General features: G+C 36.3%; 2 protein-coding genes across 4 annotated transcripts in view; both read right to left on the bottom strand.

Moving 5' to 3' along the window:
- The window catches only part of LOC127964218 (adhesion G-protein coupled receptor D1), a 45,214-nt gene extending 37,101 nt beyond the window's left edge, over positions 1-8,113 (bottom strand). Inside the window, exons 1-7 of one of the 3 annotated variants that reach the window (XM_052564359.1) lie at positions 7,786-8,113; positions 7,657-7,693; positions 6,349-6,465; positions 5,542-5,637; positions 3,370-3,492; positions 2,446-2,622; positions 982-1,239 (exon numbers count right to left, since the gene is read on the bottom strand). In XM_052564359.1, the coding sequence (XP_052420319.1) occupies positions 982-1,239; positions 2,446-2,622; positions 3,370-3,492; positions 5,542-5,637; positions 6,349-6,465; positions 7,657-7,693; positions 7,786-7,836 (859 nt within the window). In that variant the 5' untranslated portion in view covers positions 7,837-8,113. The remainder of the gene's footprint in view (positions 1-981; positions 1,240-2,445; positions 2,623-3,369; positions 3,493-5,541; positions 5,638-6,348; positions 6,466-7,656; positions 7,694-7,785) is intronic. The other 2 variants (XM_052564360.1, XM_052564361.1) reach the window with 2 other exon arrangements.
- A 902-nt stretch (positions 8,114-9,015) lies between these two features.
- Positions 9,016-22,189, bottom strand: part of rimbp2b (RIMS binding protein 2b) — a 157,238-nt gene continuing 144,064 nt past the window's right edge. The window contains exons 24-31 of the mRNA XM_052563577.1: positions 21,407-21,573; positions 20,116-20,284; positions 19,714-19,776; positions 18,006-18,109; positions 17,127-17,159; positions 14,913-14,984; positions 14,600-14,734; positions 9,016-10,848 (exon numbers count right to left, since the gene is read on the bottom strand). Of these exons, the coding sequence (XP_052419537.1) occupies positions 10,660-10,848; positions 14,600-14,734; positions 14,913-14,984; positions 17,127-17,159; positions 18,006-18,109; positions 19,714-19,776; positions 20,116-20,284; positions 21,407-21,573 (932 nt within the window). The 3' untranslated portion in view covers positions 9,016-10,659. The remainder of the gene's footprint in view (positions 10,849-14,599; positions 14,735-14,912; positions 14,985-17,126; positions 17,160-18,005; positions 18,110-19,713; positions 19,777-20,115; positions 20,285-21,406; positions 21,574-22,189) is intronic.

Here is a 22,189-nt window from a genome sequence, read left to right as displayed (position 1 = left end):
TGTTGTTGCCTCATAATGTTAGATACGCTGTTATTTGAATTTTTTACTGCTTCTGTTCGCTTTAAATAAACGGTTTTATTTTGATTGAAACTTTAATACAGTACAGCAACCGCACGTATGTCCAACACTTCTCATAGCTATGGGAAAATATATATATTTGGAATGGTTTATTGTTGGAGCTGAGCTGAATGAGAGAGAGAGAGAGATGCAGAGCATGGAAACACGAGGAACAGTATATTAAAAAACGCTGCTTTAGAACATTGATTTTGAAACTTGTGAATCCATTAGAACCACTAGAAGACAGAATTGCAATTCGTATATGAATAGGTTTTCTTGTACATCCTTAAGTTTTCTCTTCCTCTTCTTGAAAGCAGCACAACAAGGCCTCGCCAACTTTGCTGCATGTCCCCAGGGGCGGGTTTATCAGGGTTTGTGAGGTCCCGAACCCAGGAAATAACTCATTGTAGTGCCTGCCGGCCATTTTTGCAGCCATTAGAAAGCCATAATTTTAAAAGACTATATCTCTGTTCACATTGAACTTTCAGCTTCATAACTTTGGAGATATTGTTTATATTCAAACAGCAACATTAAACACTAACTAGTGTTAAAAAAGTGAAATCGCAATCAACCACCTCTTTAATGCAATCATACAGTAAAGCATTGCTTAACTGTTCAATTTTTCAGTGGCATAATTGATCTTGTACTTCAAACGAATAAAGACAGAATTAACCAGGAATATTTAATATACTGAAAAGCATGGGGTGCTACCATCTGCTAAAAGGCAATTTTGGACAAGCAAGAGACACCAAAGATCAAGTGCAGCTAATTTGGAAAGCCCTGACAACAACCGCAATGGCTGACAACTGCAGAGAGGCACATGGTTGGGACAAGTGAAAGCAGCCACAGAGAAAATAAACTAATAAATAAACAAAATGATAATGAGAGCAGATTTGAATCACAATAAGCTCCATAACAACTTACCAATGGCGGCTTTGTAGTACATCAATATATCTTGAGGGGACAAGGCCCTCTCCCAAATCACAAACTCATCGAAGGCCCCTGTGGCATAGTGGTTGTAATTCCCAGTGTTTCCTGTGCCAATAACCAAGTCAGCATAGGGATCGCCGTAGTTTAGAGAAACATTTCCTGTGGGGTCTCCTACACTGAATGTCCCATTAATGTAGACCTTTAACCCCTCCGCTTGGGTCCATGTGAAGAGCACGTGTGTCCAGTAGGGCCCTACATAAAGACAGAGATGAGGAGAAAGCCAGCAAAATAAATTTCAAACAAGCATACAGAGATTTCAAGTTTGGACTGGTTGGAAATAATATTATTTCCAGATCTACTCATAGTTTCTGGGTCCACGAAACACAAGTTGAACAGAAATGAACAGAAACTCAGAGCTGAAGACAGCATGTGGATTGGATTTCATCAGGTTATAATGAAGCCAATAAGACATGGTATACAGAAACTCTGAGCTGAACTGTCAATGGCTCATTTCATCTGTCCAGGGATAAAATAGCACATTGAGCATGTCTCATCTCATCATCCCACTCAGTCAGTACATAATGTTTTAATGTCTTTCTTTTCAAAGAATCGGTTTATGCTTGGGTAATACCCGTTTCAGTCTTATGGACGATACTTGGGGATCTTGTTCATTTTCTGACTTTATCCTAGAGGCCGCATTTATTTGATAAAAATACAGTAATAACAGTAATACTGTGAAATACTATTACAACTTTTTTTCGATTTTAATATAATTTTAAATGTATTCATGTGATTGCAAAGCCATTTCTCCAGTCTTCAGTTTCACATGATCGTTCAAAAAAAAATGATTCAGAATATAAATGTTAATAACACTATAAATGTCTAGTGTTTTTAACTATTTAATGCATTTAATTTCTTCACAGATGTATTGCAAAAATGTATATTATTGACCCCAAACTTTTAAACTGTAGTTTACAATCACTTCCAGATACTAAAGATGTATTCTGGAAATGGCACAAATCCCCAGTTGACTGAAAACTTTTAGATGAAAGAAATTATTATTTTCCTGGGCAGCTGAATGATATGACTTGAGCTTCTTTTTCAGTCGCACTTCCATTTCTTTTCACAGTTCTTTTCACACAAATTTAAATCACTCTTGTCAAGTCTAACAGAGAAAGTTTATTCTGCAGCATATCGACTCAAGTACTTTTGGACATCTGGATGTAATCAATTTAATTATGCACCAAACTACATATTCAAAATATTTACGGTTTGACTGCAAATGTAATTCCAAACCAGAATGTATTTCAAAATGAGGCCATGTGAGCAAAACTTCGAGATCATGGGAAATATTTTTTGGCTTTAAAGATAAGGCAACATACTATGGTTCCCCAAATCAATGAAGCACTTTCCACACCCTGACCTAAAATGTCCCCCACACACTCAAATAATAACTACCTGGAAGATTAATTTGTGCTTTCCATGTCTTGGAGTCTCCTCTTGTGTAGAACTCCACGTATCTTCCGTAAGGGTTAGAGTAGACAGAGAAACCGCTTGAGATGACTTTACCTCCGGATGCAATCGCAAAACGAGAATCTACTTCATTATTTTTCCAGAAGAAGGAGAAAGTTATCCCTGTCCAGGAGTAAGAGTTAAATAAAACTTTAGTGTGCAGAACAATGACACATTTGAGGCTTTGAGACTACTACCTGTACATAATACAGCATACACTACTTTACAGTATTAAGGCCGCGATTTGGTGCTCAAATAATTGCATTTATTCATTTAAAATTATATTTTATTTTATTTCAACAATGTTTTAATAATAATAATATTTAACATACAATATGTAACAAATATATTATAATTTGAAGTACATTTTTTAATTTTTAAATAATAAATAAATAACAAATAAACTTAAACATTTCAGTCTGATTTTCACAATCATCTGGCTACGACCAAAAACCAAGCTCTTTTTCCAATACGTTCTGATATCTAACTTTAAACAAAACCTTCTTTATTAGATCCAGGCAACTTCGTCATAAACAATATTGCAAGTCTTACTTTGGTCAAGCCTTGGAAAATAAATATAAATACAACATATCCTCTGTTTTTGAGAGCAAAGGAATGTGCGCTGATGTGAGCAGATGAACAACAGATGATATCAGCTTTCACGCACAAAGCGCTTGATGTAAGCTGATATATTTGCTCTTGAGAAATATAAACTTAATTTTGAACCGTTAGCCAATATTACGTCATGTATATAACCTGAGCAACACATTACTTAACTGTCATCCATCTGTCATCCATCTATGACCATATAAAGATGTTCATGCACTTCTATAACAATAGAAAAGAGTGTAGAAGGACAATAAAGCTCACCGGCAGGTCCACACAAAGCAGGATCACTTATGCAGGAGTCTTTATAGTTGCCAAAGTGAAGGAAAGTGGCCCCGTTATCACCGTTCAGATAGATGCCCTTATTGACCATTCCTTCTACAATGTCTACATGATGAGAGCGCAACCAACAAGATTATAACACTTGAAATTCATTTCAGAAGGCATTACAGTTCATAATCATCTCATGCACAAACCTACTTCATCATTCTTTCCTTTTTTATCTAACACAGATTGAAACCTGAATATTTTAGGTGGACAATCATTGATAGTTTAACTGGAAAGACAGCTGTTTTATGCTCAACAAAGTCATTTGTTCATGTGATGTATTGACTAGAGACTTTATGAGGAAATCCTAACCTTTCACCCATATAGTAAAAATACGAGTACTCTAAAACAAGAGCAGATCCTGAATTATGAGGATCTGGGGAATTAAAAAGCCCCCACTACAGAAGATTCACCATTGACTTTTTTTTTTTTGTCAATGGTAAGTTGTTCTTCTTTGAAAGCAGTGACTTTGTTCAATAAATCCTCTTTTATTAGACCTAAAAAGCCAGGATCTGTGGATCACAGTGGGAGCCGCAGCACCATCGCACCTCATGAATGGATGAGTTGAGAGAAGAGATGATCATGGAAAAGAGTGCTCAGTGAAGACACAGTGGATGGCAGAAGACAGAAGAGGAGACAGACTGAAGTATGGAGTGAGTGAACAACAGTTGCACTGTGGGGGCAGAGAGATAAAGAGGTACAGAAGACCGAACATCCATCTATGCAGTGAGATCCAGGGTATCGGCATGCCTTTGTGAAGTATTGTGCAGAACTACCTTAAGTGTAGCTTTTTAGAATGAGATTTTGAGGCAACTGAAATATGAATAAAAGGTTTCCTACAGGGAAAATAATGTACACAAAAGAGATCGGAATTACAAAATGACATACTATAAGCAATATATTAATATATTTATTAATGCCGATATTAATGCTGTCTTTATATGCTATAAGAATTATCATAAATATTGTGCAAATTGCACTGGACGTTTTTTACTAAAATACTTCAAAATTTTAACATTTCAAAATTTTATTTTTTAAACTGTTCAGGTTTTTTTTATTATTATTATTTATTACTTTTTTTCCACATTTTTAAATGAACAGCTTGCTAGCTGTTGTAATTTCAGACATACTACACTATTATTGAGAAGTTTGTGATAAACAGGATTCTTTCTTTCATTAAAGAAAATTATTATTATTATTATTTTTAATTCAGCATAATGCATTAAACTGATAATAATTAATAGTAAAACAATGCTACCAAAGTGCTTTTTAATTCATTTGGATTTTCATAAAAAAAAAAAAAAAAAAAGTATCACGTTTTCCACAGAAATTTTAAGCACCACCACTATTTTCATAAACATAACAATAATAAATGTCTTTGAGCACAAAATCAGCAGATTAGAATGATTTCTAAAGGATCACGTGACACTGAAGACTGGAATAACGGCTGCTGAAAATTCAGCTTTGAAAATCACAGGAATAAATTACATTTTAAAATGTTTGCATACACATAAATGCAAGTAATATATGCTTACATTAAGTAATATACACTTATGGTCAGCAATATACATTTACATAACTAACCATACAAACTGTCAGTTTTGACTATTTGTTTTCTTTGCCAATTTATTCAGAATTCATGTAGCAAACAAAGACAAGCGATCGGATTCAAACCGTGGAACACTGTTATACAAAATATCGGCACTCTTGCAATGCTGCTTTATCAATTAGATTCAAACGGCTGTACAGTTTTGGCTTGGACATTTGTTTTAAAACGAACTGACATAACAAATCACACCACATAGAGCAGATTTCCAAAATGGGACAAGGTTTTCAAACGCAGTTTCACAAACACACTGGATCCAATAAAATCAGTCGTAAAGCTTACGCAAGGTTTGATTTCAGTGAAGAATGCCAGATTAAACAGCACTAAACAATGCATGCTTCAATTACCCTAATGTAAATGGTCATATATCAGAGTTTTTCAGTTTACCCTCTCCTAATCATGTCCTGCTGATATACAAAATCTACTTGAATGTATAGGCCCTAACACTATTCCCCAAGACCCATAGCTTTGAACTAGTAAGTGAACATGTGTAAGAGCCTCACCTACAGTGGCGGAAATGTTAGTGTAGGCAGAGTCATTGGTATACACAGAGGAAGAATTATGGGTAGTCAGGACAGTGTGGTTGTGGATTCTGACAGCTGTGATGGAGAGAAAGTGGAAACAACAAAGAAAGTGAGATGAAAAAATAACAAACAGGTGATTCAGCAAACAGACACATGTACAAATGAGCACAGAGACATGACACAGAAAGAAGGGACATTGTGAGACACTCAGGCATACACGGTGGATAAGACGACTAGTTTAGTTCAGATTTGAAGATATCTTTTAGATCTGCACATGTGACACATTGTGTGAACACAAGTCTGAGAGGCCCCGAGAATTCCTCTCAGCCCTCCATTTGTTCTGAATTAGCCACCACAGAACAACTGCCATACTGTACTTATACCGGGAATATACTCCAGCGATGGAATGAAACGTGGTTGTTTGTCTAACTTGCACACATTTTCAGCAGATCTGTTGAGGGCATTGCCGAGCGCTCTCACTATAGTGATGTATGTTGGTGAGTTTGGACAGCTAAAAATCCAAGCGGACTAGTAAATCACCGAGAGAAACTGTACTTTTGCCACCCTTAAATGTCATAGTCGTTTGTCTTCTTCACAACTGAGGTAATCATGTAATTCCTCAACGTTTCGAATCAAATGAGGAAATCGTTTCATTTTAAGAACTGAAGACAGCTGCAAAGCCACAGAGATTTCCGCAACTAAGACGTGACCATGGAGGAATGTTAAACAGCTGTGGTGACAGAAAGCAAGAAAGAAAGACAGACAGACAAAGCAGGTGTGACATACTTATATTAGTCCCATTAACATGACCTGTTCTGTTCCCAATCTGGTCTGAGAGGCCGTGGATCCCTTCCACTGAATCCAGAGGCCAGTAGTGTGAAGCTGTGGCCAGCACCTGCAGGCCTGATCAAAACACACACGTCCATACAGTATACGCAAAAATATACACACACATGCAAAAACCTTACAGTGACAGTTTGTAGTCAATCCAGCATCATTTTATTTATTTTTTTAAGATTGACTGTTTTCTGTTTATTCTTATTGAGGTTTACAAAGCGGGGAGTTCACGGAAATGATCTTGAGACAGTTTTATTGCATGTTGGTTGTCACTGGTTCAGACTGGTCTCTGCTGGTCAATCTGGATTAAATATTTAATTTTGGCTGCATAATTCTGTGTGTAGAGAACCAGAATCCACAGGAGGCTATTAATAGTGATTAACCTGGACTGTAAGGAACCATCTCTTAAGACTAATCACTACACCTGCATTTTGAGAATCAACCAAATCTGGAATTTCCTATCCATATTCAACGACAACCATTTAGTTGTAAATAACCTCATATTCCTATTATAAAACTCTTAATTCCATTTAACTTCCAAAGAAACAGAATTATAAGTTTCTTCTTCTTGCTCTGCAGCTTAATTATTTTCAGAAAAGCTACTTTATCTCTCTCTCTCTCTATATATATATATTTAGTTTCTTCCGTAATTAATTTTCTACCATTATGTACTACCTGTACAGATGTCCTCATTTTCTGAGTTTCATAACATATGTCATAACATTTCACAACTGCCAAAAGATGATCTCAGTGCTGAATCAATTTTCCTCAGATAAACGTATAATTTTATTAATCTAGATAAGTTTAGAGCAAATTTTGAGCAGAAAGTTTTATTGTGGATGAGGTAGTTGGTTTCTATTTATAGACCATGAACGGAAATTTTAGTGATAAATGTCGATCCGACGATATTATTTCTGCGATTACGGTGACGTATTCCAAATAAGGGTTTGGGAACATTTAAAATTCAGTTTCAATCGTTTCTGTAAATCGCCAGTACACATAATAATGTATATTTATTATACCAAGTACATAATGAAAAGGTTGTGCTAAATTAAATTAACCTTTTACATTCAATATAGCTGAGGGGAAAAAATGTCATCCAGTTTAATTTTAGATTAATTTCTGACGTTTTATTAGTGTATACAATTTTATTGTCTAAATGAAACAACGAAATTACTTTTCTCGAAATTAACGTGTCATTTCTTCGGGCTCTGAAGTAAAAAAAAAACAAAAAAACATTTAATTTCAACTGATTACCTGGATGTTTAGACGGTGACACAACGTCACTACGAACCTGAAAGAAATAAAACTTATCAAGCGACTTCGCATTAAAACCCACATCAACAACAAATGTTAAACCTGTCTTTTCTTTTTCAGTTATCTTACCTGAACAGTCAGGAGAGTCATAAGTAGTACTTTACGGTATAATAAGTCCATTGTTTTCGAAGGCGTTTTTAGCAATAAAAAAAGTAACAAACTTAAAACCTATATTGCGCCGTTAATGGTAAACGAACAAAACCATTGCGCTTATATCAATGTAAAGATATTGTTAATGTATATTTGTAAGGGGAAAACGTGCGTCAGAATATGACGTTCAAAATGACTAGCAGATATCAAGATCACTTGTTGTTGGCAGCTAAATTCAGAGTTTGTAATCCATCGTCTTTAAATCCGTGAGTGTCGCGCGCTCCGCTCGAGCTCTGATGAAGATGAAGATGAAGAACAAGCGCTGCACTCGCGCTCTCATCAGTGGGTTGAGCCCTCTGGGCGGTAAATGTTCCAAATTATGGAACATGAAGTTGTTTTCCTGCAGGGGGCGTATGGAGGCTCAATAAAAACCGAATTCCCCATTGATTCGCATCTTTGACTTAGTGTAGATATTTTACATTAGAGTTGTGGTGTAACGAAATCTGTTCTGTAAAAAAATAAAACATAGCCTAATTATTTTTTTCCTGACATGTGAAGGGAATTCCGTTGCACCAGTATAACCTTACACAGTAATCTCAAGCAACAGTGAATGGTTTATTCAGAGAGCGTTGAGATTAGTAACAGGTAAGAGTGACACCGTCGCTTTTATGGTGCTTCTGAATATACAATTTGTTATGTGAATAACGACAACGAGAATCGCTTCAGTGTATTGAAATTCAAATACACAGCAAGCAATACAAAATAGGGACAATTCTGATCCCTAGTGCTTCTGCTTCAGTGATGAAGCATATGCGAATTCTGTAAACCCAATAATGTAATTTTTCAGAAAAAAAACCCTAAACAACCCCCCCCCCCAAAAAAGAAAAAAAAGATAAGATAATATACGGTGGAGCTGCAGAGCTAAAAACAAATAACCTACATGAAAATGTGGTTAGTTATTCTGCTAAAAAGTTTATGCAGGACGCAACGGAAAAGAGCAGGTAAGAAATAATACTGTATTGTTTTTGAGTGTGTTATAGAGAGAAACCTTTGATATAATAACTTTACAATTTAGTAACAACTGCATCGCTGCATTGGCAGGCAATTCTGGACTTTGGGCGCCATCTTTTGGAAGTAATAGCTCATTTACTCACCTGTACAACTGCACAAACTTGACTTGAGTTAATAAAATAAACATTTACAACAGTGTGTATAAAATATCAAATTTATTTTGATATAAAACTGCACATGCACACTCACACAATATCTGATAACCACCAATATAGTCTTATAAGTCTTTTTCATAAAGCTAGCACACAATTGCAGACTTTAAAACATTATGGTTTGAAGACACCATGAGGAAAGCTTGCACTGTCAGATTATAAAGTTTAATGTACAAAAAAGGCAGTCTGAAAAGCAAGTATAAACATTTAAAAAGAATGTACAAATGGGCAAAAAGTACAAAAAGAGCAGCAGTCACTCAAACATGTAGAAGCAATGCTCTGTAACACTTTATGATTAAATGATTCGGTGAAAAAAAAAAAAAATTACAGGTATTCCGATGAATTAAAATGCCTGGAATTTTGGCTGAAAATTGTACAAGATATACAGAATGTTTCTCATACATTCCTGTTTTTTTTGGCAGTCTCGGTCCATACTCGCAAACCTACTTTTAGTATCTTGGTTCAAGACAAAATGAAGGGGTGAAATGACAAACAATGTATGGAGAAGAAATACAGTACAGACTGAATGGAACGGATCACAGAGATGGGAAGGTTTTCCTTGGCCATACATTCACAATTGCTCATTTCCTTCATCCTTATCAAGTACAGAATATGTGCATCGTGTTATTCAAATGATTTGAATGCTGGGAGAGGCATCAGTGAGTCAATAACCAAACTGATTTATGTAAAACTGTTAATAAGTTGAGCTTAATAAGTGGAAATCAAGGGCCTTCTTTGCAAAATCATACATAACTAATGTGTAAATCGTAAATAAAAATGTTACTGTGCAAATTGTTGCAATCCGCTGCACAATTTACACTTGAATGCATGATTTTAACTTACTTCCAAAGTGTTTAAACGAAGTTAGAATCCCCCCTTCCTTACCTTTGACACCCATTGCAAAAAAACAACACAAGACTTGGTCACACAGATTTTGAAATACAGTTTTTTCATGAGAAGGAAAGCATCGACATGACACAGACAAATCTCACCCAACTGACTGGACACAACACAAACCATTGTGTGCATTGAATAAGGCAAATATGAGGAGGCTCACATCCACTAGGAGTTTCATGACCTGTCAGTGCTTAAAAAAAACAAAAGTCAAATGTGGCAGAAAACACTATGGTATTTGTAGAAATTTAAGTCATTTCTAGTAATGGCAAAACCTACATTTCATATTTGTGCTAATACTCCTAATACTTTGTGCTAGGTTATTAGGTTATTCTCTGAGAACAGCAGGTCTAGATGAAAAATGTGACAAAAATATAGTTTAATGAATTGAATAATCACTTAAATGAAACAATTAAATTGAATAAATATATATTTTATTTTATTATCCAAGAACATCCCTTCTATCGTATCTTAGTCACTCACATTAGTGAGTATTTCTGTGCTTTTAAGAATCAAAGCTGGGCAAACAGAACTTATTACGGTTTCGAAGGCATAAAGCTGAAGTTGTGGTCATGAAAGCCCTAGTTTTCACAATTTCCCTTTCTCTTTTCCATGGCCAATCCATGTGATTACAGAAACAGAAGACGGGAGAAATGTTTTTTTCCCACCTTCTAAGGTAAATTATCCTCAGTTCCAACCTCCTTAACCCGGCTGCTGTGAAGAAGGTTATGTGAAACTATTTGACAGCACCGAGCCTTTTCAATAGATTCTTTCCTTTGGAGAGCAGTCCTGTTTTCTTAGAGTCAGCTCGGGGGCGCCGGATGGGACTGCCGGGCCCCTGGGCTGTGGGGCCGGACCCCGGGATGTGTGGGCGCACTGTGGGGGTGGCACTTCTTCTGGGAGGGCCCGCTTTTTCCACGGGAACCTAACGGAAGACCCGCAAGGGACAGTTCAGGGCCGGATGTTTAAAAAGAAAAGAAGGTGTTTCTTTGCCTTTTAAAGCATCTCAATGTCATTACTGTATAACAGACACACCATCTCCTCTCACAGTCCTTTCTGTCCCAGCAGGGCCACCATACAGTCAATTATCAATCAATAGTATATTTTGCGCCATGAATAATACACCCAGACAGTAGGTGGCGGCGCTCTAAACAGTAATCGATGAATTATATGTGGTGAAACCCAGAAAATCGAGTGTGCTTCACTTAAGATTCTAGCTAAACTCTCATTAAAACATTTATAAACCTGTTCAGACTGCAAGTGCTACAAAATATCTTAAGAAATGTACTATTTATACACAACTAATTAGGAACTCCTTAAACGTGAAGCCCAACCAGGGATGAGCATTAGCTGAAAATGTACTCACCCTCAGGCTATCAAAGATATGAGTTTGCTTCTTGATCAAAAAAAAAACATTGAAAATATTTTTATGTTTTGTTTCCAGTAAAGACTTGTGCATGTCTTTATCACCAGCAGGGTGGACTATTGTAATGGTCTCCACACCGGCTTTCGCAAGAAGACCATTAGACAGCTGCAGCTCATGCAGAACGCTGCTGCCAGGATTCTGACTAGAACCAGAAAATCTGAGCATATCACACCAGTCCTCAGGTCCTTACACTGGCTTCCAGTTATTTAGGATTGATTTTAAAGTTCTTTTACTTGTTTATAAATCACTCAATGACCTAGGACCGAAATATATTGCAGATATGTTCACTGAATATAAACCTAACAGAGCACTCAGATCATTAGTATCGAGTCAGTTAGACATACCAAAGGTTCACATAAAACAAGGGGAGTCCGCCTTTAGTTACAATGCCGCCCGCATTTAAACTCATCTGTTTAGCTGTGCATTTATTGAATGAGCACTGTGTGATGTCAGGACTGATTGCACTATATATATATGAATTTCCTATTTTTAACTGTTTTAAATTAATTTTAAATCAATTTTTTAATCATTTTAAATGTTTTTAAATTCCTTTTTATGATTATTTTACTTCCTTTTATGTAAAGCACTTTGAATTACCATTGTGTATGAAATGTGCTATATAAATAATAATAATAAAAAATTAATTTAGCATTACATCATTGCTCACCAATGGAATCAGTGGGTGCCGTCAGATTAAGAGTCCAAACAGCTGCTACTAACATCACTAGATAACTTTTTCACTGAAGAAAGCAATATTTGGACTCTCATTCTAACGGCACCCATTCACTGAGCAACTGATGTAATGCTAAATTTCTCCAGATCTGTTCTGATGAAAAAACAAATTCATCAACCTCTTGGATGGCCGAAGGGTGAGTTCATTATCAGCAAATTTTCCTTTGGGGTGAACTATGCCTTTAAAAGCAAAAACACCTTTTACATGCCATAATTTGCCCTTAATATCAGTTGTATAGTTGCATAACACAAAATTTAAATTTATGCTAACAGCAACATACTCTATAATGGTAATGAAAAGAGAAGATAAGTTTTTAATTTACCAGTCTTCTGAAGTTATCTATCACCTTTCAGCATGGTAACTTCACCAAGGGTGTTGGAGCCAAATCAAACCTGCTTTAAAAAAGCTTCATTTATAAAAGTGGCTGCAAGAATGCATAAACTTAAAAATCAATTCAGTCAAGTCTAGGAAACAGTATATAACTAAAATCTACTCTTTAGATAGATAATGGTAATGATACTTATGCTTGCTGGACTGGTTTGATCACTCTTAGAGTTAATGGAAAGAGTGCACCCTAATCACACACACACACCTTTATGATCTGGCTGACATTGCCAATGTCCAATATCCATTTCAAAAGTGATTTGTGTCAATTCATGCTCAGTGTGGTCTGATAGGGTGCACAGCTACAGGAGAGGAGAGGGTTTGTCCCAGGACGTACACTAGGAATCTACTCAACTGCACACATTAGAGAAGAGAAGGGGTGGGGGTAGGGGGTCAGGGGTCCAATTCTGACCGTGTGACAATGGCCTTATAGCTTCTTATGACTTACAGTAGGAGTCAATGAAAGACGAACATTATAATGGACAACACCCAGAGAGAGAAACAACTGAAGATACCAGCTGTGCCTGTCTAATGCACTGACAGCAGTGGACCAATCACAGTATTTATATTAATGTTAACTGATGAGGTCATGAGAACTACAGGGGTGTCTTGATGAGTAACTTGGTCGGTGCATGTATCTGTATAGAATTTGTGTGTATATTGTCAGTTTTAAACTTTGCAATTAATTAAAATTTATTTTTTAATTAAAAAGTTTTAATCAATTTAAATAACTGATCTTTAATTAAATTTCATTTTAAATAGAAACATTTAAAATTACATCATTATATATTAACATATGATATAAATTCTAAATAAAAAAATAAAAAATTATATATAAATAATAAACATAAATCAGTACATATTAATGAAACATTTAAATATGAATAAAATATTTATTAAAATAAAAATGCAATAAGTCTGTTATTTCATACAGTATATAAACTTCCACTCTAAGTTTAGGCATCAACTAAATGTTTTTGTGAGTGCGAACCAATTTTCATGGATCTTTCATCTATATGGTTGGGGTGAATGTGATGCATGTGTTCTGTGCATACCAGGAGCAACAGTCGTGTGCATTAGACGAGGACAGCATTATCTGTGGTATCCTCTGTTGCTCACTTACGTGACAGATACTGAGCCGTTACGGAGTGAAATGAACACTCTTCTTCTGTTTTGCCAAGCAAGTGAGGAAAAAAAAACAATGCCATGATGTAATGCATCTCAATTGTCTGCACAATGAATATGAGAAAAGAATCACAAATCTTTCAGTACAGAAAAACCTTGATAAGTCCTGATGATTGAGAACATCCATCAGCAATTATTTATATATATATATTTTCTCTCTCTCTCTATCTTTTTTTATATACAGACCACTGTACAATATCTACAACTACAGATAAAATCATTCTTGATAACTCTCTACTTGCAACATATGTTTTGTGTCTTTCTTTAAGTTGATAGTCTTATATATCAGCAATACACAAAAAACAATAATTTTGGAAACATATACAAAAGGGTTTAAGGTTGTTGTTGTTTTTTTTTAACTGGTCTCAATCCGTTAAAGCACCTTAAAAAAATTCACTGTGGAGTCGAAGCATTCTGAAAGAAAAAGCATGCAGTTCTACAATTCCACATGGATTCAGTTCTCTGTACATCAAAACTATCTCCTCTATTATAAATTGAGTTCAATTTTAAACACACTTACATTCATAAAGCTTCTATTACAATGCCTCACTTGTGTATTCTGTAAAAAATAATAGTCTTTTAGTGCTTCTTTTTCCAGAAATAATAACAATAAACAGCTAATAATCTGGCACGCCTCTTTGTGTGAATTCTTCTTTTCCAAACAATGCTTTATGAATATGCAATTTCATTAACAGTTCACATTTCTCCTCCGCAGATCATCTGACATAAAGATAAAGGTTCCTCAGTCTTGTATTTTACGGTATGTCTCTGTGTTTAGTAAGCTGTCTCTCTTTTGTTTTCTGTTTTCCTTCAATGATCCATCAAAAAAGCAACCGGCTGTCACACAACACATACACAGACGGAGAAGAGGAAAAAAACAGCGGAGCAGGAAGGAGATTAAAAAAAGAGCGAATGGATGACAGAGGGCTAGCGTGAAACAGGATGTACCCTTTTGTTCTTTGTCCGGGACGGGTGGTCCTGGGGGTGACGGCTCGGTGTCTTGGTGAGGTAAACCTCCACGTCATCAGGCACTTCTTCAAGAAAGTTGGAGGGGACCAGACCCTTGTGTCCATTGAGCTCCCCCTGAATGGAAAACAGAGGACATCATGCATCTAAGGCTAAATGCCAGTGTGGCGGCTCTCCCGTGTTCAGGGCTGAAAGCAGGAATAACCTCGAACATGAAAGAACAGCATTATTAGGTGTTTTGCAGAAGAGTATAGTGTATGACCAAAAACAGAGATGGTGTAAATAATCTACTCACGTAATAAAAGCCATCCTCATCGATCTCTCCAAACACTGTGATCACATCACCAGCACAAAACGTCAGCTCGGCCTGAAGGACAGAAAAAGAAAAACATGTTAGATTTCAGTCATCGTTCATAACTGTAACAGAGCTCATTTAATATCCAGCAGTTACAGCCACAATGTAGATCTATTAATCACTTTAAAGGATCAATCATAAATCAGCCTGACTGTCTCTATCTTTATATCCATCTATCTCTCCATCTGTGCTTCCATCCATCTGTATATACAACCATCCATCTATACCTCCATATATCTCTGTCTCTGTATATCCATCTATCTGTCCATCCATCCATTCATCCACCTATCCATCCATCCGTCTAAACATCTATCTATCTATCTATCTATCTATCTATCTATCTATCTATCTATCTATCTATCTATCTATCTATCTATCTATCTATCTATCTATCTATCTGTCTGTCTGTCTGTCTGTCTGTCTGTCTGTCTGTCTATCTGTCTGTCTGTCTGTCTGTGTATCTGTCTGTTTGTGTATCTGTCTGTCTGTCTGTGTATCTGTCTGTGTATCTGTCTGTGTATCTGTCTGTCTGTCTGTGTATCTGTCTGTCTGTGCATCTATCTGTCTGTCTGTGTATCTGTCTGTCTGTCTGTGTATCTGTCTGTGTATCTGTCTGTCTGTCTGTGTATCTGTCTGTGTATCTGTCTGTCTGTCTGTGCATCTGTCTGTGTATCTGTCTGTCTGTCTGTGCATCTGTCTGTGTATCTGTCTGTCTGTGTATCTGTCTGTCTGTCTGTCTGTGTATCTGTCTGTCTGTGTATCTGTCTGTCTGTCTGTGCATCTGTCTGTCTGTCTGTGCATCTGTCTGTGTATCTGTCTGTCTGTCTGTGCATCTGTCTGTCTGTCTGTTTATCTGTCTGTGTATCTGTTTGTCTGTCTGTCTGTCTGTCTGTGTATCTGTTTGTGTATCTGTCTGTCTGTCTGTCTGTCTGTGTATCTGTCTGTCTGTGCATCTGTCTGTGTATCTGTCTGTCTGTGTATCTGTCTGTGTATCTGTCTGTGTATCTGTCTGTCTGTCTGTGTATCTGTCTGTCTGTCTGTCTGTGTATCTGTCTGTGTATCTGTCTGTCTGTGTATCTGTCTGTCTGTCTGTGCATCTGTCTGTCTGTCTGTGCATCTGTCTGTGTATCTGTCTGTCTGTCTGTCTGTGCATCTGTCTGTCTGTCTGTTTATCTGTCTGTGTATCTGTTTGTCTGTCTGTCTGTCTGTCTGTGTATCTGTTTGTGTATCTGTCTGTCTGTCTGTCTGTCTGTGTATCTGTCTGTCTGTGCATCTGTCTGTGTATCTGTCTGTCTGTGTATCTGTCTGTGTATCTGTCTGTCTGTCTGTCTGTGCATCTGTCTGTCTGTCTGTTTATCTGTCTGTCTGTCTGTGTATCTGTTTGTCTGTCTGTCTGTCTGTCTGTGTATCTGTTTGTGTATCTGTCTGTCTGTCTGTGGGCACTTTTTTCACTTCTGCACACTTACACACTATAACTTTTGACAGAATTAAAACCTACACATTCAACCTACACTAGGTTTAGGTCTAACTCTATACTCATAAAAACAAACCTACGTAATGTCAGACATCTAAAAGAATCTCTACATAACTTATTACATTCTCTACTTCAGGTTCAAAACAACACCCACCAGACTTGTGAAATACAAACACAGATCAACCAACACTGGGCAAGGCAGGTCCTCACTTAACCTCCACACACAGAGATCTCAGTGTCACAAATAACCATTCCCTATTCCTTTCATAGGAACTCACTCACTTACAGCAGAGCAGATTTCTCAACAGCCTGTCACAAAGCCTTCATAAAAGCATTATAATGATTCAACGTATCCGATAAATACATGAATAAACATTGGAATTCGTATCTGGTTCACTAAAGCATGACACTAAAACTACCATCATGGAATATTAAGCATCGTTTTATGCTTATTTCCTTAGAGAATCATTTATCAAGCAAATTATGAAGGCTTTAAAAAACACATTCATTATGAAATAAAAATGTATTGCACATGCATTATGATGTTTGGATCCCATAAGTGAGATGACCACATGCAGTACAGGTGCTGATGCAGTGCAGTGAGCTCCGTCAGCAGGAAATAGAGTGTCATTTGGCACAGGCTCAGTGAGTGTAGACTCACTACTCCCTTCCACACTCACCTCCTCACTCTGCAAGCTGCCCTCATAGTGGGCCTGTGCGCCAGCAGCAATGCAAAGGTGACAGTAAGTGACAATGGGGTGTAAAAGACTTGGAAATGCTAATTATAATATAAAGTTATTAGCTGATCTAACTTTTTTTGTTCTGTGAGTTTTTTATTTTTTTATAGATTTGGAATTGAATTGGAAAAAGTTTATGGATGTTACTAAAAAAAAACTAAATATACAATTTTTTTCATTGCTATTTATTTTTTGTTAATGTTTTCATAACCATTATATATGAAATATGATTACACTTAAACACAAGTAAATATAAAAAAAAGAAGCACATAATGATTTACAGCAGGCTTGGTATATATATATATATATATATATATATTACAATAAAAATAAAAAACAAAAATATAAAAATATAAAAAAATAATAAAAATTATTAAGGAATACTATAATAATGTATAAATAACATTAAAATAACACTGTGACAGAAAGGGGAAATTTTGTGAAACAGGTTTGAAAACGGTGATTATATTTTTTTATTTTATTTGGCACAGAACTTACACACTTCAACTTTAAAATAATAAGATCACAGAAGAAAGTCATACAGGACTGGAATGACATAACAGTGTGTAAATAATGACAGAACTTTAATTTTATTTTTAACCAGAACTTAACCTTTGGAGCAGCCAAGTGACATCTGAATGAACAGTAACATAAACAATACAAACCACATTGTAGCCGCAAAAGCAAGGAAGATAAGCTGAAAATGAATTTGGTGGCTATTACAGAGGCAGACATCCAGGCAAGCCAGCATAAAATCAAAAGCTTATGAGATGAAACTGTAGGTGCGAGAAAAAGCCCAGACAAAATGAACTCCATTAGTACCTCCACATCCACGTTAGGAGAGCTCTCTCTGGGGTCATAGTCATACAGGGCCACCATCCTCCGCGTCGGCACCGGGTGCTGCCTTCCACTCCTTTTGTTCCTCTCTGAGGGAATAAGCAAACAAATAAGGAAACCAAGGTACTTTCTAATAATTAAAATGTTGATAATTAAAATTAAACATATAAATATGTGAAAAAAGAGCATGATTTTATGAATGACAGCAGGCCTTGTTGTTATAATGACATCAAAACAAACTTTACATGTTATTCATTCTCATTTTATCGCATATTACCAACTATGATCATTTTTAAAGGGGGGGTGAAATGCTCGTTTTCACTCAATATCATGTTAATCTTGAGTACCTATAGAGTAGTACTGCATCCTTCATAACTCCAAAAAGTATTTAGTTTTATTATATTCATAAGAGAAAGATAGTCTGTACCGATTTTTCCCGGAAAAACACGAGCGCCTGGAGGCGTGACTTGTGGGCGGAGCTAAAGAATCACGAGCGCCAGTTGCGTTGACAGCGTTTGGAAGCTGTGACAGCTGTGAAGGCTGAAACTGAACGAGAGCAGCAGCAGCAACGACTCGCTCCGAGCGGGGCTCGAACCCGGGTCTCCGATGGGAGGCGGACGCACTAACAAGAAGGCAGAGATATTTTAAGCAGCTTTACTCACCGCCTGTGGTTCCAACACACGATAGTGACCCTTTTTCGTTGGGATTGCATCATCCTTAAGAAATAAACGATAAGCAAATCCGTCAAACTGGGCTTTGTTTGTAAAACAAGCATTTTAGAAATGCAGGGAACAAACAAAAACACTTGCACAACTCCGTTGATGCTCTGTAAAAATAAACTCCATCCACTGGTCCCTTAATGCTGTTTTTTGGTAATCTGTGCAGGGTTGTCTTGCCCTGGCAACCAAAAACACACTTCTTTTGTGACATTTCGCGACGCTCTCGCTCTGATCAGTGAAGTCTGTTGTGCTCTCTCTGCTCTGCTATACGGGAGCGCGCGCTCTTCCGGAAGAAGTGCCTTAGGACCCATATAAGGAAATTCCTCTCCATCTAACGTCACACAGAGCCATACTCGAAAAAAAACTTTCCGAAACTTGTGACAAACCGGAAGGAGTATTTTTGGAACAGAAATACTCCTTCAAACGTACAACTTACGTTTGAAGGACTTTGTCCATGTTTAGCATGGAAATCCAACTCTTTAACAGTGTAAAAAACTCAGTATGCATGAAATAGCATTTCACCCCCCTTTAACAATAAAAGGCATATTTAGTAGACAAGTTATTAATATCGAATCTAAATGTCCACTGTTATGAGCTCTGAGGTCCAAAATTTGAGACTACAGCTTATTGAACATTTCAAATTAAAAATGGAATAAAAAAAATAAAGAAATAAAAAAATCTGTGACACTGCTCATGTGAGTTCGGTATGAATGGTCAATTGTTTTTACTTAAAGCTCAAGACGCTCTAAAATACAAAACAGACACATTTTAAGAGCAGTTTCAGACTTTCAGAGCCCAGTGTTCAGTCTGCATTATTGTGGAGTCAGTGGGAACAGAAAGAAGTAGTCATGCTTGTGTGACATTCGACTGTAGAAGGGAAACTTGGGGGATGAGCTCTGAAAAGGCACTTCAGTGAAAAAGTAAAAAAAAGGTTTGAATGAGAAAACTGGTGGAGAAATCGTGCGGGCACAAACCTCTCTTGGATTTCCTGGACCTGCGATTAACTGAACGGCCATCTTTGAACCTATTACAGTTTACTTGAAGAGAAAAGAGGAAAGCAAGAAAGAAATGGAATAGAGAGGGGGGGGGGGTGAAGGTAAAGAAGGCACAGGATTTAAAGGAATAATCCGTCTTCGACATTTCACTAGGATTCCTTTTGTTTTCCTCAGATGAAAGAAAGTCCTTTAGAATTGGAACGACAGAGTGGTGACAGAATTTAAGAGTTATATAAAGAATAGTATGGAAAAGGTAGAGGACTGGCAGACTAGCACCATGTTAATCTAAAATAATTCAGAAAGAAAGAGTATATTCAGAAAATGAAGCACAGAGGGGTAAGATGGGCAGGGGCTCAGTACAAACTACCTGTTAGTTCATACCTATTTTCTCAATGGGTGTGTTGAGAGGAAGAAAGCCCTGTTTGAGCAGCTGGTCCATCATTTGATCATCATCCGTCTGGATCTCTGAGACCATGTTACAGGGGATGAGCCCCCTGCGGCCACAGATCTCTGCCCTATAGAAGCCATCTGTGTCCTTCTCTCCAAACACCTGGACAACACAGCAGGGCCATAACTCAACTCATTTCATTGCATTTTTAATTACACTCTCTCTAATGTCCTGCATTTCTGCTCTACTCAATTTTACAGTAGCACTACTTCTAATGTTTTCTATGTTGTATTATTTACGTATGCTTGTATTATTTTCATTTGTAAGTCATGTTTTATAGTATCAAGTGTCTAGTAATTGAATAAATGTAAATAGCCACTGCAAAAAGAAAAACATCTATTTTGTGTGTGTGCGTGTGTATGACAATGGCTTGACTAGGAGAGAAGGGGAGAAGCAAACAGAACTTAAAATATATAATTAGCAATGCACAAAGTATTATTTATATAAAATAAATCATTATAAAGCCATATACATATGCACGCATGTATATAAAATACAGTAAAGAAACAATAAAAGTAATTTAATAATCAGTATTATTTAATATTGGCAATGACAACTACACTGAACACAAATATATAATTATCAACTATTTTTATCAGTCAGAAATACGGTATTAGTGCAAAGAATAGAACAATATAATTTTATAAAATTATTTTATATAATCAGTTATGTATACCATTATTAATAAATTCATCAATGTACTTTTTAAAATAAAATAGTTATTTATAAATCCATATAAATATATATATACACAACATATATATATATATATATATATATATATATATATATATATATATATATATATATATATATACATATACATACATTATTAAGTATTAATTAACATGAACAAACAATGAATAATACATTTATTACTGTATTTATTAATCTTCGTTAATGTTAGTTAATGAAAATACATTGTTAATTCATGGTAATTCACAGTGCATTAACTAATGTTAACAAGCACAACTTTTGATTTAAATAATGCATTAGTAAATGTTGAAATTAACATGAACTAAGACTTATAAATGTTGTAGAAAGATTGTTCTTGCTTAGTTCATGTCAACGAAAGTAGTTAACTAACATTAACTAATGGAACCTTATTCTAAAGTGTTACAGAGTAGAAATAAAAAGTCTTAAAAGGTGGAGAGAACTGAAAAACAAGCTATGGAATTAAATGACAGTTGAGAAGTGCTTGACATCAGTCAGTTCAGATCAAACCTTTATGATCTGGCCCTCCTTGAAGGGAAGCTCTTCTACAGCAGCATCGGGGTTCGGAGACATTGACAAGGGGTCGTAGTCAAACATGGCCACAAAGATTCGGGACAAGTCCTCTGGCTCGGACTCATAGTAGTCCGGAGACCGCCCGTCTCGTCCTCCATAACCATCTGAAACACAGGAGAAGGCAAGCTTCTGCTACACACTGAAACCAGAGGACATCTAAAGCCCAAAAGAGACCATAGCACACTTAACCTAATCTAAATCCTCAGAGGCATCAATCTGTGACAGCTAAACAATATTAAGAAAATGACATACAGTTTGCTGCTATCTGACTATATTATGTGCCATTCCTTCCTTAAGTGAGGCTACATATTAAAACTACATATTTACATCATAAACTGATAAAAATGCTAACTGCACTTGATACATATGCATGCTCTCTATACAATAAAATTATTTGGCTCACAGCACACCGGTGGGGTAATACACAAGCATACTGAAAACAGAAGAATGCAGTAAGAACATGTTTGAAACTGCCATGCATATTAAATGAACAAGGAAAGGATAAAAACATTGCTGTTTTACTGTAAACATCTACAGAACATTATTGGACAGACATGCAGCAACTCATTACCAATACTTTACTGGGATGATCCACTATCAATCTCAAACTTTTTTCTCTTATCTTATACCAAAGCCTTGGAGAGGAGTAAATAGTAGACCATGCCAGTTAATTCAAAGTTTATATGGAGCTGATATAAGTGAATCATGCACACTGATAAG

Source organism: Carassius gibelio, chromosome B8, assembly GCF_023724105.1.
Source record: "Carassius gibelio isolate Cgi1373 ecotype wild population from Czech Republic chromosome B8, carGib1.2-hapl.c, whole genome shotgun sequence".
Taxonomy (NCBI): domain Eukaryota; kingdom Metazoa; phylum Chordata; class Actinopteri; order Cypriniformes; family Cyprinidae; genus Carassius; species Carassius gibelio.
This window is presented reverse-complemented; position numbering and strand designations above follow the sequence as displayed.